At 44.8% G+C, this 17,599-nt stretch overlaps 2 protein-coding genes across 5 annotated transcripts in view; one reads left to right on the top strand and one right to left on the bottom strand.

Annotated features, from left to right (window-relative positions):
• Positions 1–17,599, top strand: part of APLP2 (amyloid beta precursor like protein 2) — a 726,249-nt gene that overhangs the window by 500,456 nt on the left and 208,194 nt on the right. The window lies entirely within an intron of this gene.
• PRDM10 (PR/SET domain 10) overlaps positions 1–17,599 on the bottom strand; it is a 100,711-nt gene that overhangs the window by 5,337 nt on the left and 77,775 nt on the right. For 3 of the 4 annotated variants that reach the window (XR_007719161.1, XM_050755937.1, XM_050755940.1), the window contains exons 14-20: positions 13,034–13,213; positions 11,622–11,732; positions 10,153–10,353; positions 9,193–9,507; positions 6,875–7,015; positions 5,328–5,502; positions 542–645 (exon numbers count right to left, since the gene is read on the bottom strand). Coding sequence is in view for 3 of the 4 variants with exons in the window: in XM_050755937.1 (XP_050611894.1) it covers positions 542–645; positions 5,328–5,502; positions 6,875–7,015; positions 9,193–9,507; positions 10,153–10,353; positions 11,622–11,732; positions 13,034–13,213 (1,227 nt within the window). In the remaining variant the exon portion in view is untranslated. The remainder of the gene's footprint in view (positions 1–541; positions 646–5,327; positions 5,503–6,874; positions 7,016–9,192; positions 9,508–10,152; positions 10,354–11,621; positions 11,733–13,033; positions 13,214–17,599) is intronic. The other variant, XM_050755938.1, reaches the window with a different exon arrangement.

Genomic DNA, 17,599 nt, shown 5'->3' on the forward strand with positions numbered 1-17,599 from the left:
CCTACAATCCCAGCACTTTGGGAGGCCGAGGTGGGCGGATCATGAGGTCAGGAGATTGAGACCATCCTGGCCAACATGGTAAAACCCTGTCTCTACTAAAAATACAAAAATTAGCTGGGTGTGGTGGCGCATGCTTGTAATCCCAGCCACCCTGGAGGCTGAGGCAGGAGAATCGCTTGAACCCAGGAGGTGGAGGTTGCAGGTGAGCCAAGACTGCACCACTGCACTCCAGCCTGGCCACACAGCGAGACTCTGTCTCAAAAAAAAAAAAAAAAAAAAAAAAAAAAATGGGCTCATAGTGATGGAGCTAGGACCATTACAGTTATTAATTAAACAGATATTTATTGAGCATTTGCTATATCCTAGTCTCCTGGATAGGGCACTGAGGATAAAGCGATAAGACCCAAGACCCAGCTTTCAAAGAATTCATCAACTACTGTGAGAAAACAGAGTAAGCCAATCATTAAAAGATAAGTGGTGATAAGAGTTATACAGCACCACAGGTTGGAAAGGAAAAACCCGACCGAGTAGCACAGCTTACCGGAGTAACCGCCTTCACCTGGCCAGTAGTAACTGGAGTTGCCACACCACTGTCTGTAATCACAAACTGACCTGGGGGAAGGGTCATCATTTGAATCTCAGATGCTAAAAAACAGGAAATATTCATAGTTCAGTGGTCTCAGATTTAACACAAATCTTAGAAATAAAAACATAACCAGTAGCCACAGTCCCCACTGATGTGCTTGCCACAAGAGTCTTACAATGATATGATTTCTCTGCTACAAATTGAGAAGAGACTGGTACGCAGCAACCCAGTGTCAGAGACAATCAGTGCATTCCCCTTCAAATGTGGCTTCTCAGTATCCACAAAGACAAATACTCAACAATTTTTAAAACCTTGAAATAAGTCAAAAAGAGTTACCTTTTAAATCAATATTTTCATCTTTTATATTCAGATTTGAATTTGTGACACAAATGTATCCACACTTGGCTCTCATAATTTAACCCAACTTGAATTTTATTTCACCACCAGTGTTATTAGAGCACATTAAAAATAAAGCCAACCCTAGCATCTTGTTGATAAATAATATTTTCTACTAAAAGAATGAGACTTTCTTGGGAAAATGGCTGATTCCAGACCTGGGCAGAAAGCTTGTGAGACAATTGTGGGGCACTGTGTCTTCCCAGCACACAAGATGTGACGAAAGGCTATCGGGTCATGTGGGAGTAATGCAGGAGCCAGTTAGAAGAGGCTCCTACAAGCCAGAGAGGGGATCACTTGAGCATCGGTAAGGATCACAGCTGCAATGGGCTGAAACACACCAGGTGTTGAAATCCACGGGTACAAAACCACACTAAGACGTGCACACACACCCCTATCACCTTGGATAGCATAAGAAATCAATTCATTTTGTGAAAACTGGTAAACAAAGGAAATGAATCAGGTATTTAAAGCATTTATCCTGCCTTTCTTGTACAAATTGTACCTGAGAGAAACTTGGTAGTTAAAATTTTTTTCTTTATAAAAGTTTTCTAGCTAATTAATGAATAAGGTGCTAGAATCATGGCCAGGCACAGGGACTCACGCCTGTAATCCCAGCACTTTGGGAGGCCGAGGCAGGCAGATCACTTGAGGTCAGGAGTTCGAGACCAGCCTGGCCAACATGGTGAAATCCCATCCCCACTAAAAATACAAAAATTAGCCAGGCAAGGTGGCAGGTGCCTGTAGTCCCAGCTACTTGGGAGGCTGAGGCAGGAAAATCACTTGAACCTGGGAGGCAGGTTGCAGTGAACCAAGATCGCACCACTGCACTCTAGGCCTGAGTGACAAAGCAAGACTCTATCTCAAAAAAAAAAGAATATCACAACTTTGCAAGCCCTAATGAAATAATGGAGCTAAGGAATAAACACTGATGGCTGCTAACATCACAAAAAGAGAGACACCTGAACATTATGTGCTCTTGATAGAAGTACACACACCAGCTATGAAGTATCAGGAGGCAAAAAACAAACTGCACCTGAGCAAGCCTGTAGCTCGAATTGCCAGTCTACAGGAAATGAAAGGAACAGAAGAGCACATATTCACTGCACGGTAACATGGGAATCCCACCAGCAAAATCCAGAATGTGGAAAACAGCACAAACGACCCGGTTTCCTCAACACAGAAATTATAACTTAAAATAGTGAACACATACATTAAAAGAAACTCAAAAGTCATCATCAATTGCAATGTATGGCCCTTATTTGGAACCCAATATGAGTAAACCAACTTTTTTTGTTTGAGATGGAGTCTCGCTCTGATGCCTGGGCTGGAGTGCAGTGGCGTGATCTCGGCGCACCACAACCTTCACCTCCTGGGTTCAAGTGATTCTCCTGCCTCAGCCTCCTGAGTAACTGGGACTACAGGTGAGCACTACCATGCCCAGCTAATTTTTGTATTTTTAGTACAGGCGAGGTTTCACTATGTTGGAGAGGCTGGTCTTGAACTCCTGACCTCGTGATCTGCCTGCCTCGGCCTCCCAAAGTGCTGGGATTACAGGCGTAAGCCACTGAGCCTGGCTGAGTAAACAGACTATTTTTTTAAAAATTTCTGAGACAATCATAGAAATATAAAAACCCTGACTGGGCATTTTAAATGTATTTGTGGGTATTAAAGAATTACTGTTGGCTGGGCACAGGGGCTCACGCCTATCATCCTAGCACTTTGGGAGGCCAAGATAGGAAGATCACTTGAGCCCAGAAGTTTCAAAACCAGCCTGGGCAACACAGCGAGATCTCATCTCTACTGAAAAATTTAAAGGAAAAAAAATTGGCAAAGCATGGTGGTATGTGCCTGTAGTCCTAGCTACTGGGAGGCTAGGGCAGGAGAATGGCTTGAGCCAAGGAGTTGGAGGCTGCAGTGAGCTATAATGACATCACTGTATTCCAGACTGGGTGATAGACAAGACCCCCTCTCTTAAAAAATAAAGAAAGAAAAATTACTGTCATCTCTTTTTAGGTGTGACAATGTTGTATGGAGTTGTGCTTTTAAAAAATAGTTTTTTTCAGCTGAGCATGATGGCTTATGCCTGTAATACTAGCACTTTGGGAGCCCAAGGCGGGAGGATCACTTGAGCCCAGGAGTTTGAGATCAACTTAGCAATGTAGTGAGATCTTCGCTCTAAAAAATTGTTTTAAAATTAGACTACACATGGTGGCTCACATCTGTAAACCCAGCACTTGGGGAGGCCAAAGTGGGTGGATCACTTGAGTCCAGGTCAAGGCTGCAGTGAGCCATGATCACGCCACTGCATTCTCCAGCCTGGAATACAGAGCAAAACCCTATCTCAAATAGTCTTTTTCTTTTAGAGATATACCAAAATATTTATGGATGAGGTGATATGATGGATCATTATCCAGTTGGAGGATGGGAGATAATGATTGGCGCATATATGAGACAAGGTTGGGTGTAAGTTGGCAACTGCGGAGGCTGGACAATGGGTACAGGATGGTTTGTTACACTCTCTCTACTTTTGTATATTTTTATATTTTTCCCTAATAAATTTCAGTCCCAGAATCTTTTTTACAGGTTAGAATGCTAGCTCATCCTATTTTTACCATGAGTATCTTCATCACTCCACTTTTTTTTTTCTTTTTTGAGATGGAGTCTAGCTCTGTCACCCAGGCTGGAGGGCAGTGGCACGATCTTTCTGCCTCAGCCTCCTGAGTAGCTGAGATTACAGCCACCCACCACCACATCTGGCTAAAGTTTTTTGTATTTTTAGTAGAGATGGGGTTTCACCATGTTGGCCAGGCTGGTCTCAAACTCCTGACCTCAAGTGATCCGCCCACCTTGGTCTCCAAAGTGCTGGGATTGCAGGCACGATCCACAACACCCAGCCCACTTCACTTTCTTTCACAGAAATTATACTGAGTACAGAGGTCAGTCTATTCACCAGATTCTAGTGGTAAGAGAATCCTTCCCTGAGTGGAAACTAGACCCAGCCCTTGTTGTGACGTCCAGTGTTTAAGAGTACAGATTGTGGCCGGGCGCAGTGGCTCATGCCTGTAATCCCAGCACTTTGGAAGGCTAAGGTGGGCGGATCACCTGAGGTCAGGAGTTCGAGACCAGCCTGGCCAACATTGTGAAACCCCGTCTCTACTAAAAATACAAAAATTAGCTGGGCTTGGTGGCCCGTGCCTGTAATCCCAGCTCCTCGGGAGGCTGAGGCAGGAGAAATGCTTGAACCCAGGAGGCGGAGCTTGCAGTGAGCCAAGATTGTGCCACTGCACTCCAGCCTGGGCAACAGAGCGAGACCCCATCTCAAAAAAAAAAAAAAGAATATTGACTGTAAAAATAAACTAGATGGTAGAGTTTGAGCCTGACTCCACAGCAAATCTATGTAACATAGCCAAGGATCAATCATGACAAAGATGGGCCCCCCCCAAAATAAATCAACAGTAGAAGAAAGATCAATACTGACCCTTTCCCTTCTCAGCACCTATTCCTCCTAGTTTCTACTGCTGAGGTCTGTTACGTCTGCTACTCCTTCCACACCTTCCATGACAAAGGTCTCATACTTCCTGGCCTGCAACCCAAAGCTGTTTCCCCACCAAGGGGTTCACCTACTCCGACCTGTCAGCCAGCCTGTTACTGTTTCCATAGCACGAATCTCAGGGTTTTGGAATCAACCACTCATATATCTCTCTCCTTTACTAGATGACGGTCAGCAGCACAGTGGGGTGGTGTAGAGTGTACACTCTGAAGCCAAACTGCCTGGGCTCCAATCCTCTGTTTACTAGCTCTTGGAAAAGTGAGTGTGTGGAAATTGCCTTGTCTGTAAAATGCAAATAACAATTGTACTTATAGGTTGTTGTGAATACTAACTGTGATATATATGGTACGGAATCATTCCTGGCCATACAGTAAGAGCTTAATGAAAGTTGGTTAACATTATTATTGTGTGGTGTTACTGATACTAATGAGAATATTATTCTTGGTATGGCCAGGGTCTAGTACAGTGATTGATACACAGGCATTCTAAAAATATTGGTGGAAGGGGTGACTCAACATAGCCTATATCCATCTATCTTACCATTTAATTACATAGCTATGCTTCCTCCAGCGATACACCTGGCGTTTCAAAAATGTCCTAACAGGGTATCTCCGTGAAATCAGAATGCTACACCTTGAGTTTTGTCATGAAACTCATTGAAGTACATGAACTAGAGAGTGTACAAAACGGTCAATAGATACTTTAAAAATCTATCATAAGCTGAAGAAAGTATGACACATGGCTGGAGATCTCCCACCCCTGACCGACACGGCATCGTCCCTTCTTACTTACAATAGCCACGGAAGGAATTCCAAGCACTGGGCAGGTACGTGTGCTGCACAGAGGAACTCTGCTGCTGCTGCTGCTGCAGGGCCTGCCCCTGTGTGGAAGAGCTGCCCTGGATGTGGGAGGGGCTGAGCCCCTGCTGAGCCTGCTGGGCTGAGGGACTCAACGGCTGCCCAGATACCTGGGGAGAAAGAGAAAGCAATGGTAGGGAATTATGAACTTCTAATATAGTGAAGACTCACAAATAACTGAAGGCGGTAAATCAGACTAATATGAATTATAATGCTGAAACTATCATTGCTTTTTTTTTTTTTTTTTTTTTTTTTTTTGAGATGGAGTTTTGCTCTTATTGCCCAGGCTGGAGTGCAACGGCACGATCTCGGCTCACTGCAACCTCTGGTCCCCGAGTTCAAGCTATTCTCCTGCCTCAGCCTCCTGAGTAGCTGGGATTATAGGCATGCACCACCACGCCCGGCTAATTTTGTATTTTTAGTAGAGACGGGGTTTCTCCATGTTGGTTAGGCTGGTCTCAAACTCCCGACCTCAGGTGATCGGCCCCCCTCAGCCTCCCAAAGTGCTGGGATTACAGGCATGAGGCACCGCGCCCAGCCTATCGTTGCTATTATTAAAAGTAATATTTTAAAAGAATAAAATCAATGAAAAGCAAGCATAACTATGAAATTCTAATTTGTTTTCAAAGGATTCTCTACCAGAGTATGCAAAAAAATTAATTTCAATCAACTGTTAGAAAGATAAATGAAAGAAAATATAATTACCTACATTATACAAGGTTAAAAATAATGGGAGGTGAAGTAACTTCCCTGTGTCACAAAACTAATCTGGAACACAACATGAAATGGAACTCAAAGTTCATCATTTCCATTCACCAGCACTGATTAATCCCACCTGGCTGGTGGAGTTCAGCACAGGTGAGTGGAGAGGCCCACTCCTGACAACAGAATGAGGCCAGAGGTCTCCAGCCTGCCACCTGCAATTCTGCTCCAAACTACCCACCCGGCTTCCTTTCCAAACATCATTTCCTGTTAGTAATCCAAACAGAATAACCCTGTTTCAGAACCGTACCCCTCCTCCAAGACCTCAAAGACCACTTCTACAAAAATGCCCTGGACTCCCTCCTAAACCTAATCTCTCCCTCTCTGAACTCCGAGAACGTATCTATGTATCTCAATTCCAGACTCAAGTACACAAACACAGTATCATACAATATACCATAATACTCCACAAAGCCACTGTTCCAAACCAGAGAAGCCACTTAGCCATTGCATTTAGAATGGAAAGCAAAGACCACTGTTGTTTCTAGGATGTCATAGCACAGGACTCTATGAGGGCAGAAACAGCTAATAGCTTAATGTGTGTCCACAATACCAATATAAAACTTGGAGGCAAAGGTAAATCCTTCAATAAAAATCCAAAAATAACAGTATCTCAGTAGCTGAGGAGACTAGGTCTGAAGGGAATGTCCTCCCTCTCATTAACTCTGATAGTCCCTGAGGCCATGCTAACACCGCCAAATAGTCTGTGGAGCAGGGTACCTGGGCAGAGGACGGGGCCGAGGCGGTAGGCTCGCTGACCTGGATGTGCTGCACCTGGATGGCGTGCTGGGGGTAGGGCTGAGGATCATGGAGCTGGCCAACATCCACAGTGGACTGCTGTGACTGGTGAGGGGAAGTGGCCTGGAAGGAGAGAAAACAGGCCCAGAAACCAGATATATATTGATTGAGATTAAGGGAAATCCTTCCAGAGAAAAGGTTTAGTTAAAAACAATATCCTGGCCGGGTGCAGTGGCTCATGCCTATAATCCCAGCACTTTGGGAGGCCAAAGCGGGTGGATCACTTGAGCCCAGGAGTTCGAGACCAGCCTGGGCAACATGGCAAAACCCTGTCTCTACAAAAAAAATATAAAAATTAGTCAGGCGGCCAGGTATAGTAGCTCACCCCTGTAATCCCAGCACTTTGGGAGGCTGAGGCGGGGGGATCACTTGAGGTCAGGAGTTCAAGCCAAACCTGACCAATAGAGTGAAACCCTGTCTCCACTAAAAATACAAAAATTAGTTGGGTGTGGTGGTGAGCACCTATAATCCCAGCTACTCAGGAGGCTAAGGCAGGAGAATCACTTAAACCTGGGAGGCAGAGGTTGCAGTGAGCTGAAATCGTGCCACTAGACCCTAGCCTGGGCAACAGAGCAAGACTCCATCTCAAAAAAAAAAAAAAAAAATTAGCCAGGCATGGTGGCATGCCTGTAATCCCAGCTACTGATAAGGCTGAGGTGGGAGGAATATCTGAGCCTGGGAGGCAGAGGCTGCAGTGAGCCATGATTGTGCCACTGCACTCCAGGCTGGGTGACAGAGTGAGACCCTGTCTCAAAAAAAAAAGCAAAAACAATATCCCAATATATGCCAACAGAAATAGAAGAATGGAAGGGATTTCAGCTCCAATGCTGCACTCGCAGATAGCCCACACCTAGACCAAGCCAGAAAACAGGATAGAAAAAGATCGTTTAAAAGAAATGTGCTTCTAACACATAAGCCACTAATGTTATTAGATTCTGGAAGAGAAGGAGAGAGAGGAAAGATAGTTCCTGACAATAAGCTGAAAAAGAAGTTGTCAGGAATCAAAACTTTCAGTTACATTTAATGATCTACCCTTTATCAATTAAAAGAGATCAAAGAAGAAAATGTGCTTTTAGTTTGTCACCATTAACCTACTACAACCGTGGTTCTTAACCTTTTATGTATCATAAACATCTTTGAAAAAGTAGCTAAAGTACAGGCCCTTTTTCTAGAAAAGTATACCTATACATCATAATTTACAGGCAACTTCAGGGACTCATATAGGTTTCTCCAAAGTCTGAAGTTAAAAACCCTCCATAAGAAAAACAAGACAAAGAATAGTCAATGACAGTGGCAACTTCCAATCTCCTGTTCCCATGTTAGTTTTAAATTTTCAGAGACCAAATGATTTCAAAGCAACAAGTTTGTTCATTTGTGCCTTGGGGACACTTCTCCTCAGTGTAATTAAATGAAACAATAGTTCTGGGAGAATCACTTTCATTTAGTTCCTTAGTCAATAAGAATGAGTTATTCATTATCTGGTAGAAGGAACACAGTTATACCTCTATACTACAAAGGCACTGACTGATACGCAGAGATTGAATCAACATTATTCCTTTTTTTTTTTTTTTGAGATGGAGTCTCACTCTGTCGCCCAGGCTGGAGTGCAATGGTGTGATCTCGGCTCACTGCAACCTCCGCCTCCCAGGTTCAAGCACTTCTCCTGCCCCAGCCTCCTGAGTAGCTGGGATTACAGGCATCCACCACCATACCAGGCTAATTTTCGTATTTTTAGTAGAGACGGGGTTTTGCCATGTTGGCCAGCCTGGTCTTGAACTCCTGACCTCAAGTGATCTGCCCACCTTGGCCTCCCAAAGTGCTCGGGTTACAGGTGTGAGCCACTGTACCCAGCCATCAATATTATTCTTTACAACCTCTCTTTGATATAAGACATTTGATATGCAGGTCATGATTCATCAAACTGGCTCATTACAAAGCAGCCAACCAGGATGGTAAAAGATAAGGATTCAGAGGAGGATCAGAAACAGGTGCTGTGGCTACTGTCCTGCCATAGCACAGGAGGCTTGTATATGCTGGAGCCTAAAATTTCCTGACTACCACAGACAGAAATCTCTTACACTGCTAAGGCCAGAGGCCTCATCAGCCTGAAAGGGGAAGCCCAAGGCTCAGAACTTCCACGCAGAAGGACATTACATAGATCCCAGCCCCAGATCGGAGAATGAGGTGCTAGTGGCAACACGGCATTCATAAGGCAAAGGGAAACCCGAGGCACGCAGTACCGGGGCCACTTGCACCACTTGAAGCTGTATGTGCTGAGGCTGCTGGAGGCCAGACGCCGACTGCGACACAGGGATGTACTGAATTCTCTGGTAATCCCCTTGTGGCGTTCGGTAGTCTGTCGTCAAGGTCTGGGACAGTTCTGTCATTGCTTGGGTGAGCAGGTCCGTCGTCACCACAGTCTCTCCGGTGGCGCTGTCTGTAGTTAAAACCGCTGGGGTGGCACTGATCACAGCTGTCGTCAGTGGTGTGTGTATGGTGTTGGAGAGTTGGGCGAACTCCGGATGCTTCTTTCGAATGTGCTGGACCATCTTGGTCTGAAAAAGCAAGGCAAAAAACAAGAATTATTATTAGAATTTGTGATTTTCCATTTTTCTCATATGTAAATCCTCCAAAGATTCCTAAAGTCTTTTATCTTATGTCTTACAAAAAGAAAGGTCAGAGCAACACCGACTCTATGCCTGTACTTCCTGGGGTAACATAATGCTATGAAAGCAGGAAAGAGGGTGGGAATGAAGTAAAGCCTCACCTGGTCTCACACCACCAGCAAGGTCTCAACAATCCCCCCAACTAGTACCTGCAGCAACAGTCACAATCCCCCCAGCCAAAACCACCTCCTTTGTAAAGCCACCGCTTAACCCTCTATGCGGTGCTTCCATAAGCCTGAACTCACCAACCACAAGCACAGAACATTCAAACGTGAGGCCCTCCGCAGGCCAAGGGAAAAGGCAAACAGCCAGCTGCTTGGGCTGCGGTATGGCACTAATTCTGGGGGAGGTCCACAGTATTCTCCTTCCATTCTCTGCTGTGGTCCCTGTTTACGGTGACTAGGACAACAGCTCTTTCAGTCCCCGTCAACTCAGAAGGAGCCGCCCAGACCATGTGGATGAGAGGACGTCTTCCCTTAAGAGATTCCCTACGTGGCTGTTTTGACCTCGGCTTTAGTCAGAGACCGTCCCTACCTTGCTGCTGTACTGCTTGGAGCAGTGGGGACAGCAGACGGGAGGGGTGGCAATGGTGCCCGTCAGCTGGGTGTGTGTGCTCAGCATGGGGTCTGGCTCTCCGGGACCAGCGGGCCGGAGCTTCCGGATGCTTGGTGGGAGCTCTGCTCCTGGGTGGTTCTTCAGAATGTGGGCTTTGCGCTTGCTGGCGCTTTTATAAACCTGCGAATGTAAGTGCCTGCCATGAAAGCAGTATACGGTTCCACTTTCTTGCTTAAAGCAAACTAACAATTTCATTATAAGACATTGAGGAAAAGTATTGAAGTAGACCCAAATAAAATATATGAATACGTATATTAACAGATCTATGGAAGGACAACAAGCATATACCATAAATTAGAATAAAATAAGAACATAATGTAGATATGCCAGGTTTCTTTAATCCATAAATCTAAGATAATAACTGTGAAAGTACCCTTTATCCTAAAGTTTAAAATTTGGATATGACACACAGACACAGGAAGGTAATTGTTTTCAAGGCCCATCCACCTCATATGAGAGCTGCCTGTGAAAGCTCTCATACTACGTATGCAGCTGAAGACCAGGAGTCAGAGAATCTTCCAAACGGCAACGTCAATAGCAACTGCTATCTATAGTGGGAATCTATGTTAAAAAATGTTTCTCACTTTTAAGCTGATATAGCTACATTATATAAGGAAAGGATGGCCAGGCGTGGTGGCTCATTCCTATAATCCCAGCACTTTGGGAGGCCGAGGTGGGCGGATCACCTGAGGGCGGATCTTCCTGGCCAACATGGTGAAACCCCATCTCTACTAAAAATACAAAAATTAGCTGAGTGTGGTGGCGGGCGCCTGTAATCCCAGCTACTCTGGAGGCTGAGGCAGGAGAATCGCTTGAACCCAGGAGGCAGAGGTTACAGTGAGCCGAGATCATGCCACTGCACTCCAGCCTGGGTGACAGAGCAAGACTCCATCTCAAAAAGAAAGAAAGGATATTATGGTGGAACAACAAATATATATTCTGTGTCTTTTCTGAAACTACACAAAAATAATGGAGTACAAGTAGAGTACTCCACCACGAAGCTTTCCCAACCCCTCCCCACCTTATAGAAACCCCCAATGTACCATATATGTTATAGGTCATATGATAAATGCTCTCATTTTAGAACCTAGGAATTTGAAATTAATTCATACACTAGGCACTCAGTAATAAGCCTCTTCTTGTGTAACAAAAATCACAGAGAGAAGGGACAGTAAGAAAAATGAAGTCAACTACTTCTTAAGAAAAAAAAATTGGCTTAAAATTAGGCTGCATTTGTAGTCCTTTCTTGTCTGAATGGAGACTACAGAGAGACAGGGAACCATCTGGTCAGAGCAACAAACAAATCATAGCATATATTTATAAATGCGGACGAGTCAGCTCTAAGCAGGAGCCCCAGTGGCACACCAGCACGAATATTTCCCTTTTACCTTATCGCAATACTGACAAAAGTAGTCACGATTGGGTTTTATGATGGGTAGAGTTAACTCTGGCACCTCTTCTATCTTCATGTCTGGGTGTCTCTTTGACAAGTGATTTACCTAAAGTGAAAACAAAGAACAAATGAGAAAAAGAGATCCCATTAACCAAACGGAAGCTACACAAATGCCTCTGATAATGACCGCCAGAAGCTGAAATTCTCTGAAGCAATGCCCCAAAACAATAAGGCATTTGGCCAGGACCAGCATCACCAGACCCCATCTGACACCAAAGCACTCACAGTCGGGGTTAACAGGAGTTAATAATTCACCAGACAACTGAAGGTGAACTCTCTGTGGTGAATTCAGCCATCAACAGTCTTTGGCTGAAAGAACTACTATTGGAAAAAGGAAAATTACACTGATATGAATTTCTTTGGTGAGTTCTCCTCATGCAAACATGTCTTTCATTATTTAATGCCCTAGCCTTACTAAGAACATGGAATGAGATACAGACCAAGGTTCTGATTTTTAAATATTGCTCTATGACTTTCCAGCTCCTGGCAGAAATATATTCTGCACCTGTAACAAGGTCAAAATGAGTTGAGAGCAGAGCACTGGCTGTCCTGATACTTCAGCTAATCTAGATGCACATACCCTGCTTTGATGGAAAGCTTCCTTCTACTGCTGTTTGATATCTGGAAAGGAGCGACATTAAAAGGAAACAGCTGGGGGCTGGGCGCAGTGGCTGACGCCTGTAATCCCAGCATTCTGGGAGGCTGAGGAGGGTGGATCACCTGAGGTCAGGAGTTTGAGACCAGCCTGTCCAACATGGTGAAACCCTGTTTCACCATGAAATACAAAAATTAGCCAGGCATGGTGGTGGGCACTTGTAATCCCAGCTACTCAGGAGGCTGAAGCAGGAGAATCACTTGAACCTGTGAGGGGGAGGTTGCAGTGAGCCGAGATCACGCCATTTCACTCCAGCCAGGGCAACAACAGTGAAACTCCATCTCAAAAATAAATAAATAAGATAAAATAAAATAAAAGGGAACAGCTGGGGAGAAGGCAAACACCCCACAAGAAAATACATTCAGGGACACAAAAGAGGGAAATAAAATAAGGTGACAGCAGAGATTGAGATGGGTAAAGAAAAACAAAACTAGTAAGGAAAAGTGATTTAAAAAAAAAAAAAAAAAAAAGCCTCTTGCAAGAATTGACCCAAAAAGCAGCAAGAGGGCAAAGAGAGGCTAGAAAAGACAGAACTCCAAACTGGGAATTGTTTGCCTCTGTTTCTTCCCCGGACATTGACAAAACCATTGATCAATATGACTTAGGACAGAATACAACACAAAAGTCACCATCATCGACAGAAATGAGGTGTGCTGGGAAGACAGAGGAACCCGCGGCCACTTGGCACTGACCAGCATGCCGCGCCGGCGGAAGCCCATCATGCACAGGCGGCACTTGAACGTGAAGCTGTCGTAGTCTGTGGACGTGATGCGGGGCTTGAATGTCTTGGAGCGGCTGATGCGGTCAGCTTTCTTGGCCTCCCTCTCAGGGTTATGCATCCTCTGCATGTGTTCCCGTAGTTTGTCTTTTCGCTATTTGGAGAGAATTTTTGAAAACAGGGTAGACATGGTGGTAGAACATTTTTAATTGAAGGGATAATTGTAAAAATCAATACAAATTAGCAGTAGCCACAAGCCTCCAAGAGACATTTGAGTTGCTGGAACACTAGGACATTGAAAGACGTGTTAAAAGTGCCTGGGAGTTACTCTGTTCACTAGCAAATATGTGCATTCCAATGAACCTTGGTTTAAAATGACCATTAAATAGGAAAGATACATACCGACTTTTGAGAATAAAGACCGTGCATTAAAGAATTAAAGAGAACATGGAATAAGCCTGGTATAAAAGAAGACAAATTGATAATAGGTAATACTAGATTTTAGAAGCCATGCGTAGGCCGGGTGCAGTGGCTCATGCCTGTAATCCTAGCACTTTGGGAGGCTGATGCGGGCGGATCGCCTCATGTCAGGAGTTTGAGACCAGCCTGGCCAACACGGTGAAATCCTGTCTCTACAAAAAATACAAAATTAGCTGGGTGTGGTGGCGCACGTACTCCCAGCTACTCAGGAAGCTGAGGCAGGAGAATCACTTGAACCCAGGAGGCGGAGGTTGCACTGAGCTGAGACTGCGCCACTGCACTCTAGCCTGGGCAACAGAGCAAGACTCTCTCAAAAAAAAAACCAGCGTATACTCAATTCCCACACATTTCAGCAAACATTATATTTTTCTAAATCCCAAAAGAATTTAAGTGAGAATCTCTATCTTATGGATTTAGAACTTCTCACCTTACAGAATTAGAAGTTCAAGTAAACAAATCCATTGTTCATTATGATGGAGCATGGGGCCCAGGGCTCAGCTCCCGGTTTCACTATTTAGTGACACATGCTGATGTGAGTCCATGGAGAGAATTAGGCAGAGCCCATCCTGAATACAAACAAAGTGCCAGCTCCCTGATCCAGTGAGGCTCTCTGCTCTGGGACACATGAATGAATTGTTATTAGTCCTGTAGAGACTCTGAGCCTTTCTACAAACCAGTTCTTCCCACCTTTTGGTACAGGGACTTTTTTAAGGACTTCATTTTCCAGCACACTTACTCAACAAATATTCCTTGAGTGCCTACCAAGTATCGGGGAGCAGGCTAAGGGCCCAGCTCCACTGCCGGACCTCCCTCACCCACCTGCCTCTTCTGCTACAATGCATATGACCCAACTGCTCTTTCTTCCTATCCCACCCACCTTCATTTCTGGAAAGCCCAGGAGGGAATGTTCAGAGCTTTGTAGGCTGCAGTAGGATTTGAATTAAGGACACTGCCCTAAATGACGGTATTTTTCTTTAGTGTAATACGATGACAAAGCACTGCTGCACTGCCGCTATTTTTTCTTTTCCTCTTCCTCCAACTCCTCTCGCATTCCCACTTTTTCCTAAGCATCAATGTTTACTAGTTCCCCTGTCTATTCCCTTTAAACAACCAATTTACCTTAACCGAATCATCACGTAAATTTCAAAGCCTAACACAAATACCACACCATGCTATGCACATCGTGACAGGCACACATTTGTTGGATGCCAAATCTCCATGAGGCCTTTCCATCCTAACATCCCCCAAACCAAATCCGCTATCTGCCCCCACTCCTTCTGCCTAAGTCGTGCTTTTTCGTATCAGTGGTGCTGCTAAACATCTAGCCTCTCGAGCTGCAAATCTCCATTCCTCGTTGTCTACCCTTCCGCCTTTCATCCAAGTGCAAGGTCTGGTCAGCTTCCCATGACGCCTGTCTTGAACACAGCCCGTCTTCTCCACACCCACTGCCTCCACCTGAATTAGCCCAGCTCTGAAACACTTAGGGCTCACTTCCTGGTAAGTCTGATGACTTAGCACAGCGCGCTAGTTTAACCTGCTTCCCTGGCTTCCTCTTGCCACACCCTCCATCACTCCCCTTCTCCCCATCTCCTGAACGTGGCATTGTTACTCCCTGCTGCTCCCTCTGCTTGAGATGCCGATATCCCTCCGTCACTCCTCACCTCTCCCCTTCCCTAGCTGGCAAAGTCTTTCCTACCCATGAGTGGATTCAAAAGTGTCACCGTATCCATGAGGTCTCCCCTATACCCCAAATCAGTGAATCCCTCTCACGGCATTGTTGAGATGGAGTCTCACTCTGTTGCCCAGGCTGGGGTACAATCGCGCGATCTCAACTCACCGCAGCCTCCGCCTCCCAGGTTCAAGTTTTTCTCCTGCCTCAGCCTCCTGAGTAGCTGGGATAACAGTCATGTGCCACCGCGACCGGCTACTTTTATATTTTTAGTAGAGATGGGGTTTCTCCATGTTGGTCAGGCTGGTCTCAAACTCCTGACCTCAGGTGATCTGCCTGCCTCAGCCTCCCAAAGTGCTGGGATTATAGGGGTGAGCCACCGCGCCTAGCCACTTTATTCTTTTCTCTATTCTAGTGTGAACTCCCTAAAGTCAGAAGGTCCCACCTTGACTTCAATGCTGCCCTCATGGAGCTTACACTTAGCAGGACAGGCAAATGCAATACACAAATGCTATGACAGGGTCACCAGCAAAAGGCCCTGTGGGAATTCATGGGAGAAGCAGCACTTAATCCAGGGATCAGAAAATGCCCCATATGAAGTGACATTAGCCAGGTAAAGGAATATGATAGTTTGAAAGTGCGTTTCAAGTCAGGACGAGGAGTGAGAGCAAGTGCAAACAAAGGCCCAAGAAGAGAGAGTACGCCACACTTGGGTAAAGCTATGGAGTTCAGGTCACCCTGAGTGCACAGGGAGGCGGGAACCAGAGAGGCTGGCAGGAGCCAGATCTTGTAGCATCTCAGAAGTAACAAGAACTTCGGGATTTATCTGCATGAAGAGCTATTAAAGAGTTTTTCAGAAAGGACATGACATCAGAGCTGTTCTCCAGAAAAATTACTCTGATTCTAGTTTGAAAATATGCCAGGAAGGTAGGTGGTAGTGGTTTTGTGCTGGGTCAACTTGGCTAAGGGGAACTACATTTGAAGGGAGTCTCCTTCCCAGCATGGTTCCGAGTTGGGTTAGCCAAACAGAAACTCATACCAGCCTGGAAGGTGGAAAGGAAGCAGCTCCATGCTGCTCTAGACAGTGTCACACAGAGGTACCTGTGGGTCCCTACTTATCCTCTCTTTCCCACCCAGCCACAGATGTCTTCCTGACTGGCAGCCCTGCTGGCCAGCTCCATATCCGCCACCAGATGCAGCGACACAGTCTTCCACAGACCGTACCAGCTCTCCTTCCCGGCCCCCACCGCAGGTGGAAGGGCCTGGTTCCTAGATTCCCAGGTAAGTTCCCATTGGACCACCCAGACCAGTGCTTCTGTGGGCATACTGCTGACTTCCGACCTCCCAGCTTCCCTACTTCTCCATCTTCTCCTATAATTCAGTTCTCAGTCCTATAAGAAAATCTTCTGTGACACTCACAGCGGCTTTGCTTCCCTGATTGAACTGTGTTGAATATGCTGGGTCAAAGTAAAAGAGAAAATGAAAGCAAGAAAAGAAATTTTAAAGAAATATTCCAAGGTGTTAAAATATGGTATCTGGCACAAAATGAAAAATCAAAAAACATTGGCTGGATGGGATGGATGGATGGCCAAACAGTATCACAAAACAGGAATCCTTTTAGATATGATTTTTTTTAAAAAAACAGAAAAATCCCAGACCTATTTATACTTTTCACATTGGAGTTCGCTACACAATTCTAAATTGTGCTACTATATATTAAAAGGCATTAGATTATATTTTATAACACACTACCATAAAACAAGCTTTGAAAATTCTATTTCTCTTTAATTTCTTTGCATCTGTTACAAATATACCCTTAGCTTTCCTCTCCTGAATCCATTTCTGATTCTTTTCCAGTTTCTATGAGAGTGTGGCCTACAATCATATTCAGTAGAATATCTTCCGATGACAGTTTTGCAGAATCACCTGATTTCCCAATGAAGCATCTTTCATTGTTTTTACATTTATTTATTTAACTTTTATTTCTGGGTCCCCTGCAGGGTTTTGCTTGGCTTCTTCTAAGTTCCAGGTAGGTTACCGACACTTATAATGTTCTACTTTAATCTTTGAGGTCATTAACATTCTCCAAAGCAGTCTAAGCCTTCTCAGCACTCTTCGGATTTCCCACCTGTGTTAGATGAGAGTCCTGCTGCCTGCGAGGCTCAATTACTGGCTCTTGTACTTAATCAGTGCTCAACAAAAACCTCTTGACCTGAACGTTAAGTAAAGGTATTGGTCTGTCAGGAAATCTCAATAGCAATTTAGTTATACTTGTCATTATACATTTGGATTCTTTTAGGAGATGCATTTTCACTCTACTTGTTTGGGGATTTGAATTAACTATTTTGAGACAGTAAGTTTTCCCCCTTAATTTTATAACTAAGTCAAACA

This window comes from Macaca thibetana, chromosome 14 (genome assembly GCF_024542745.1).
Source record: "Macaca thibetana thibetana isolate TM-01 chromosome 14, ASM2454274v1, whole genome shotgun sequence".
In the NCBI taxonomy this organism is placed as follows: domain Eukaryota; kingdom Metazoa; phylum Chordata; class Mammalia; order Primates; family Cercopithecidae; genus Macaca; species Macaca thibetana.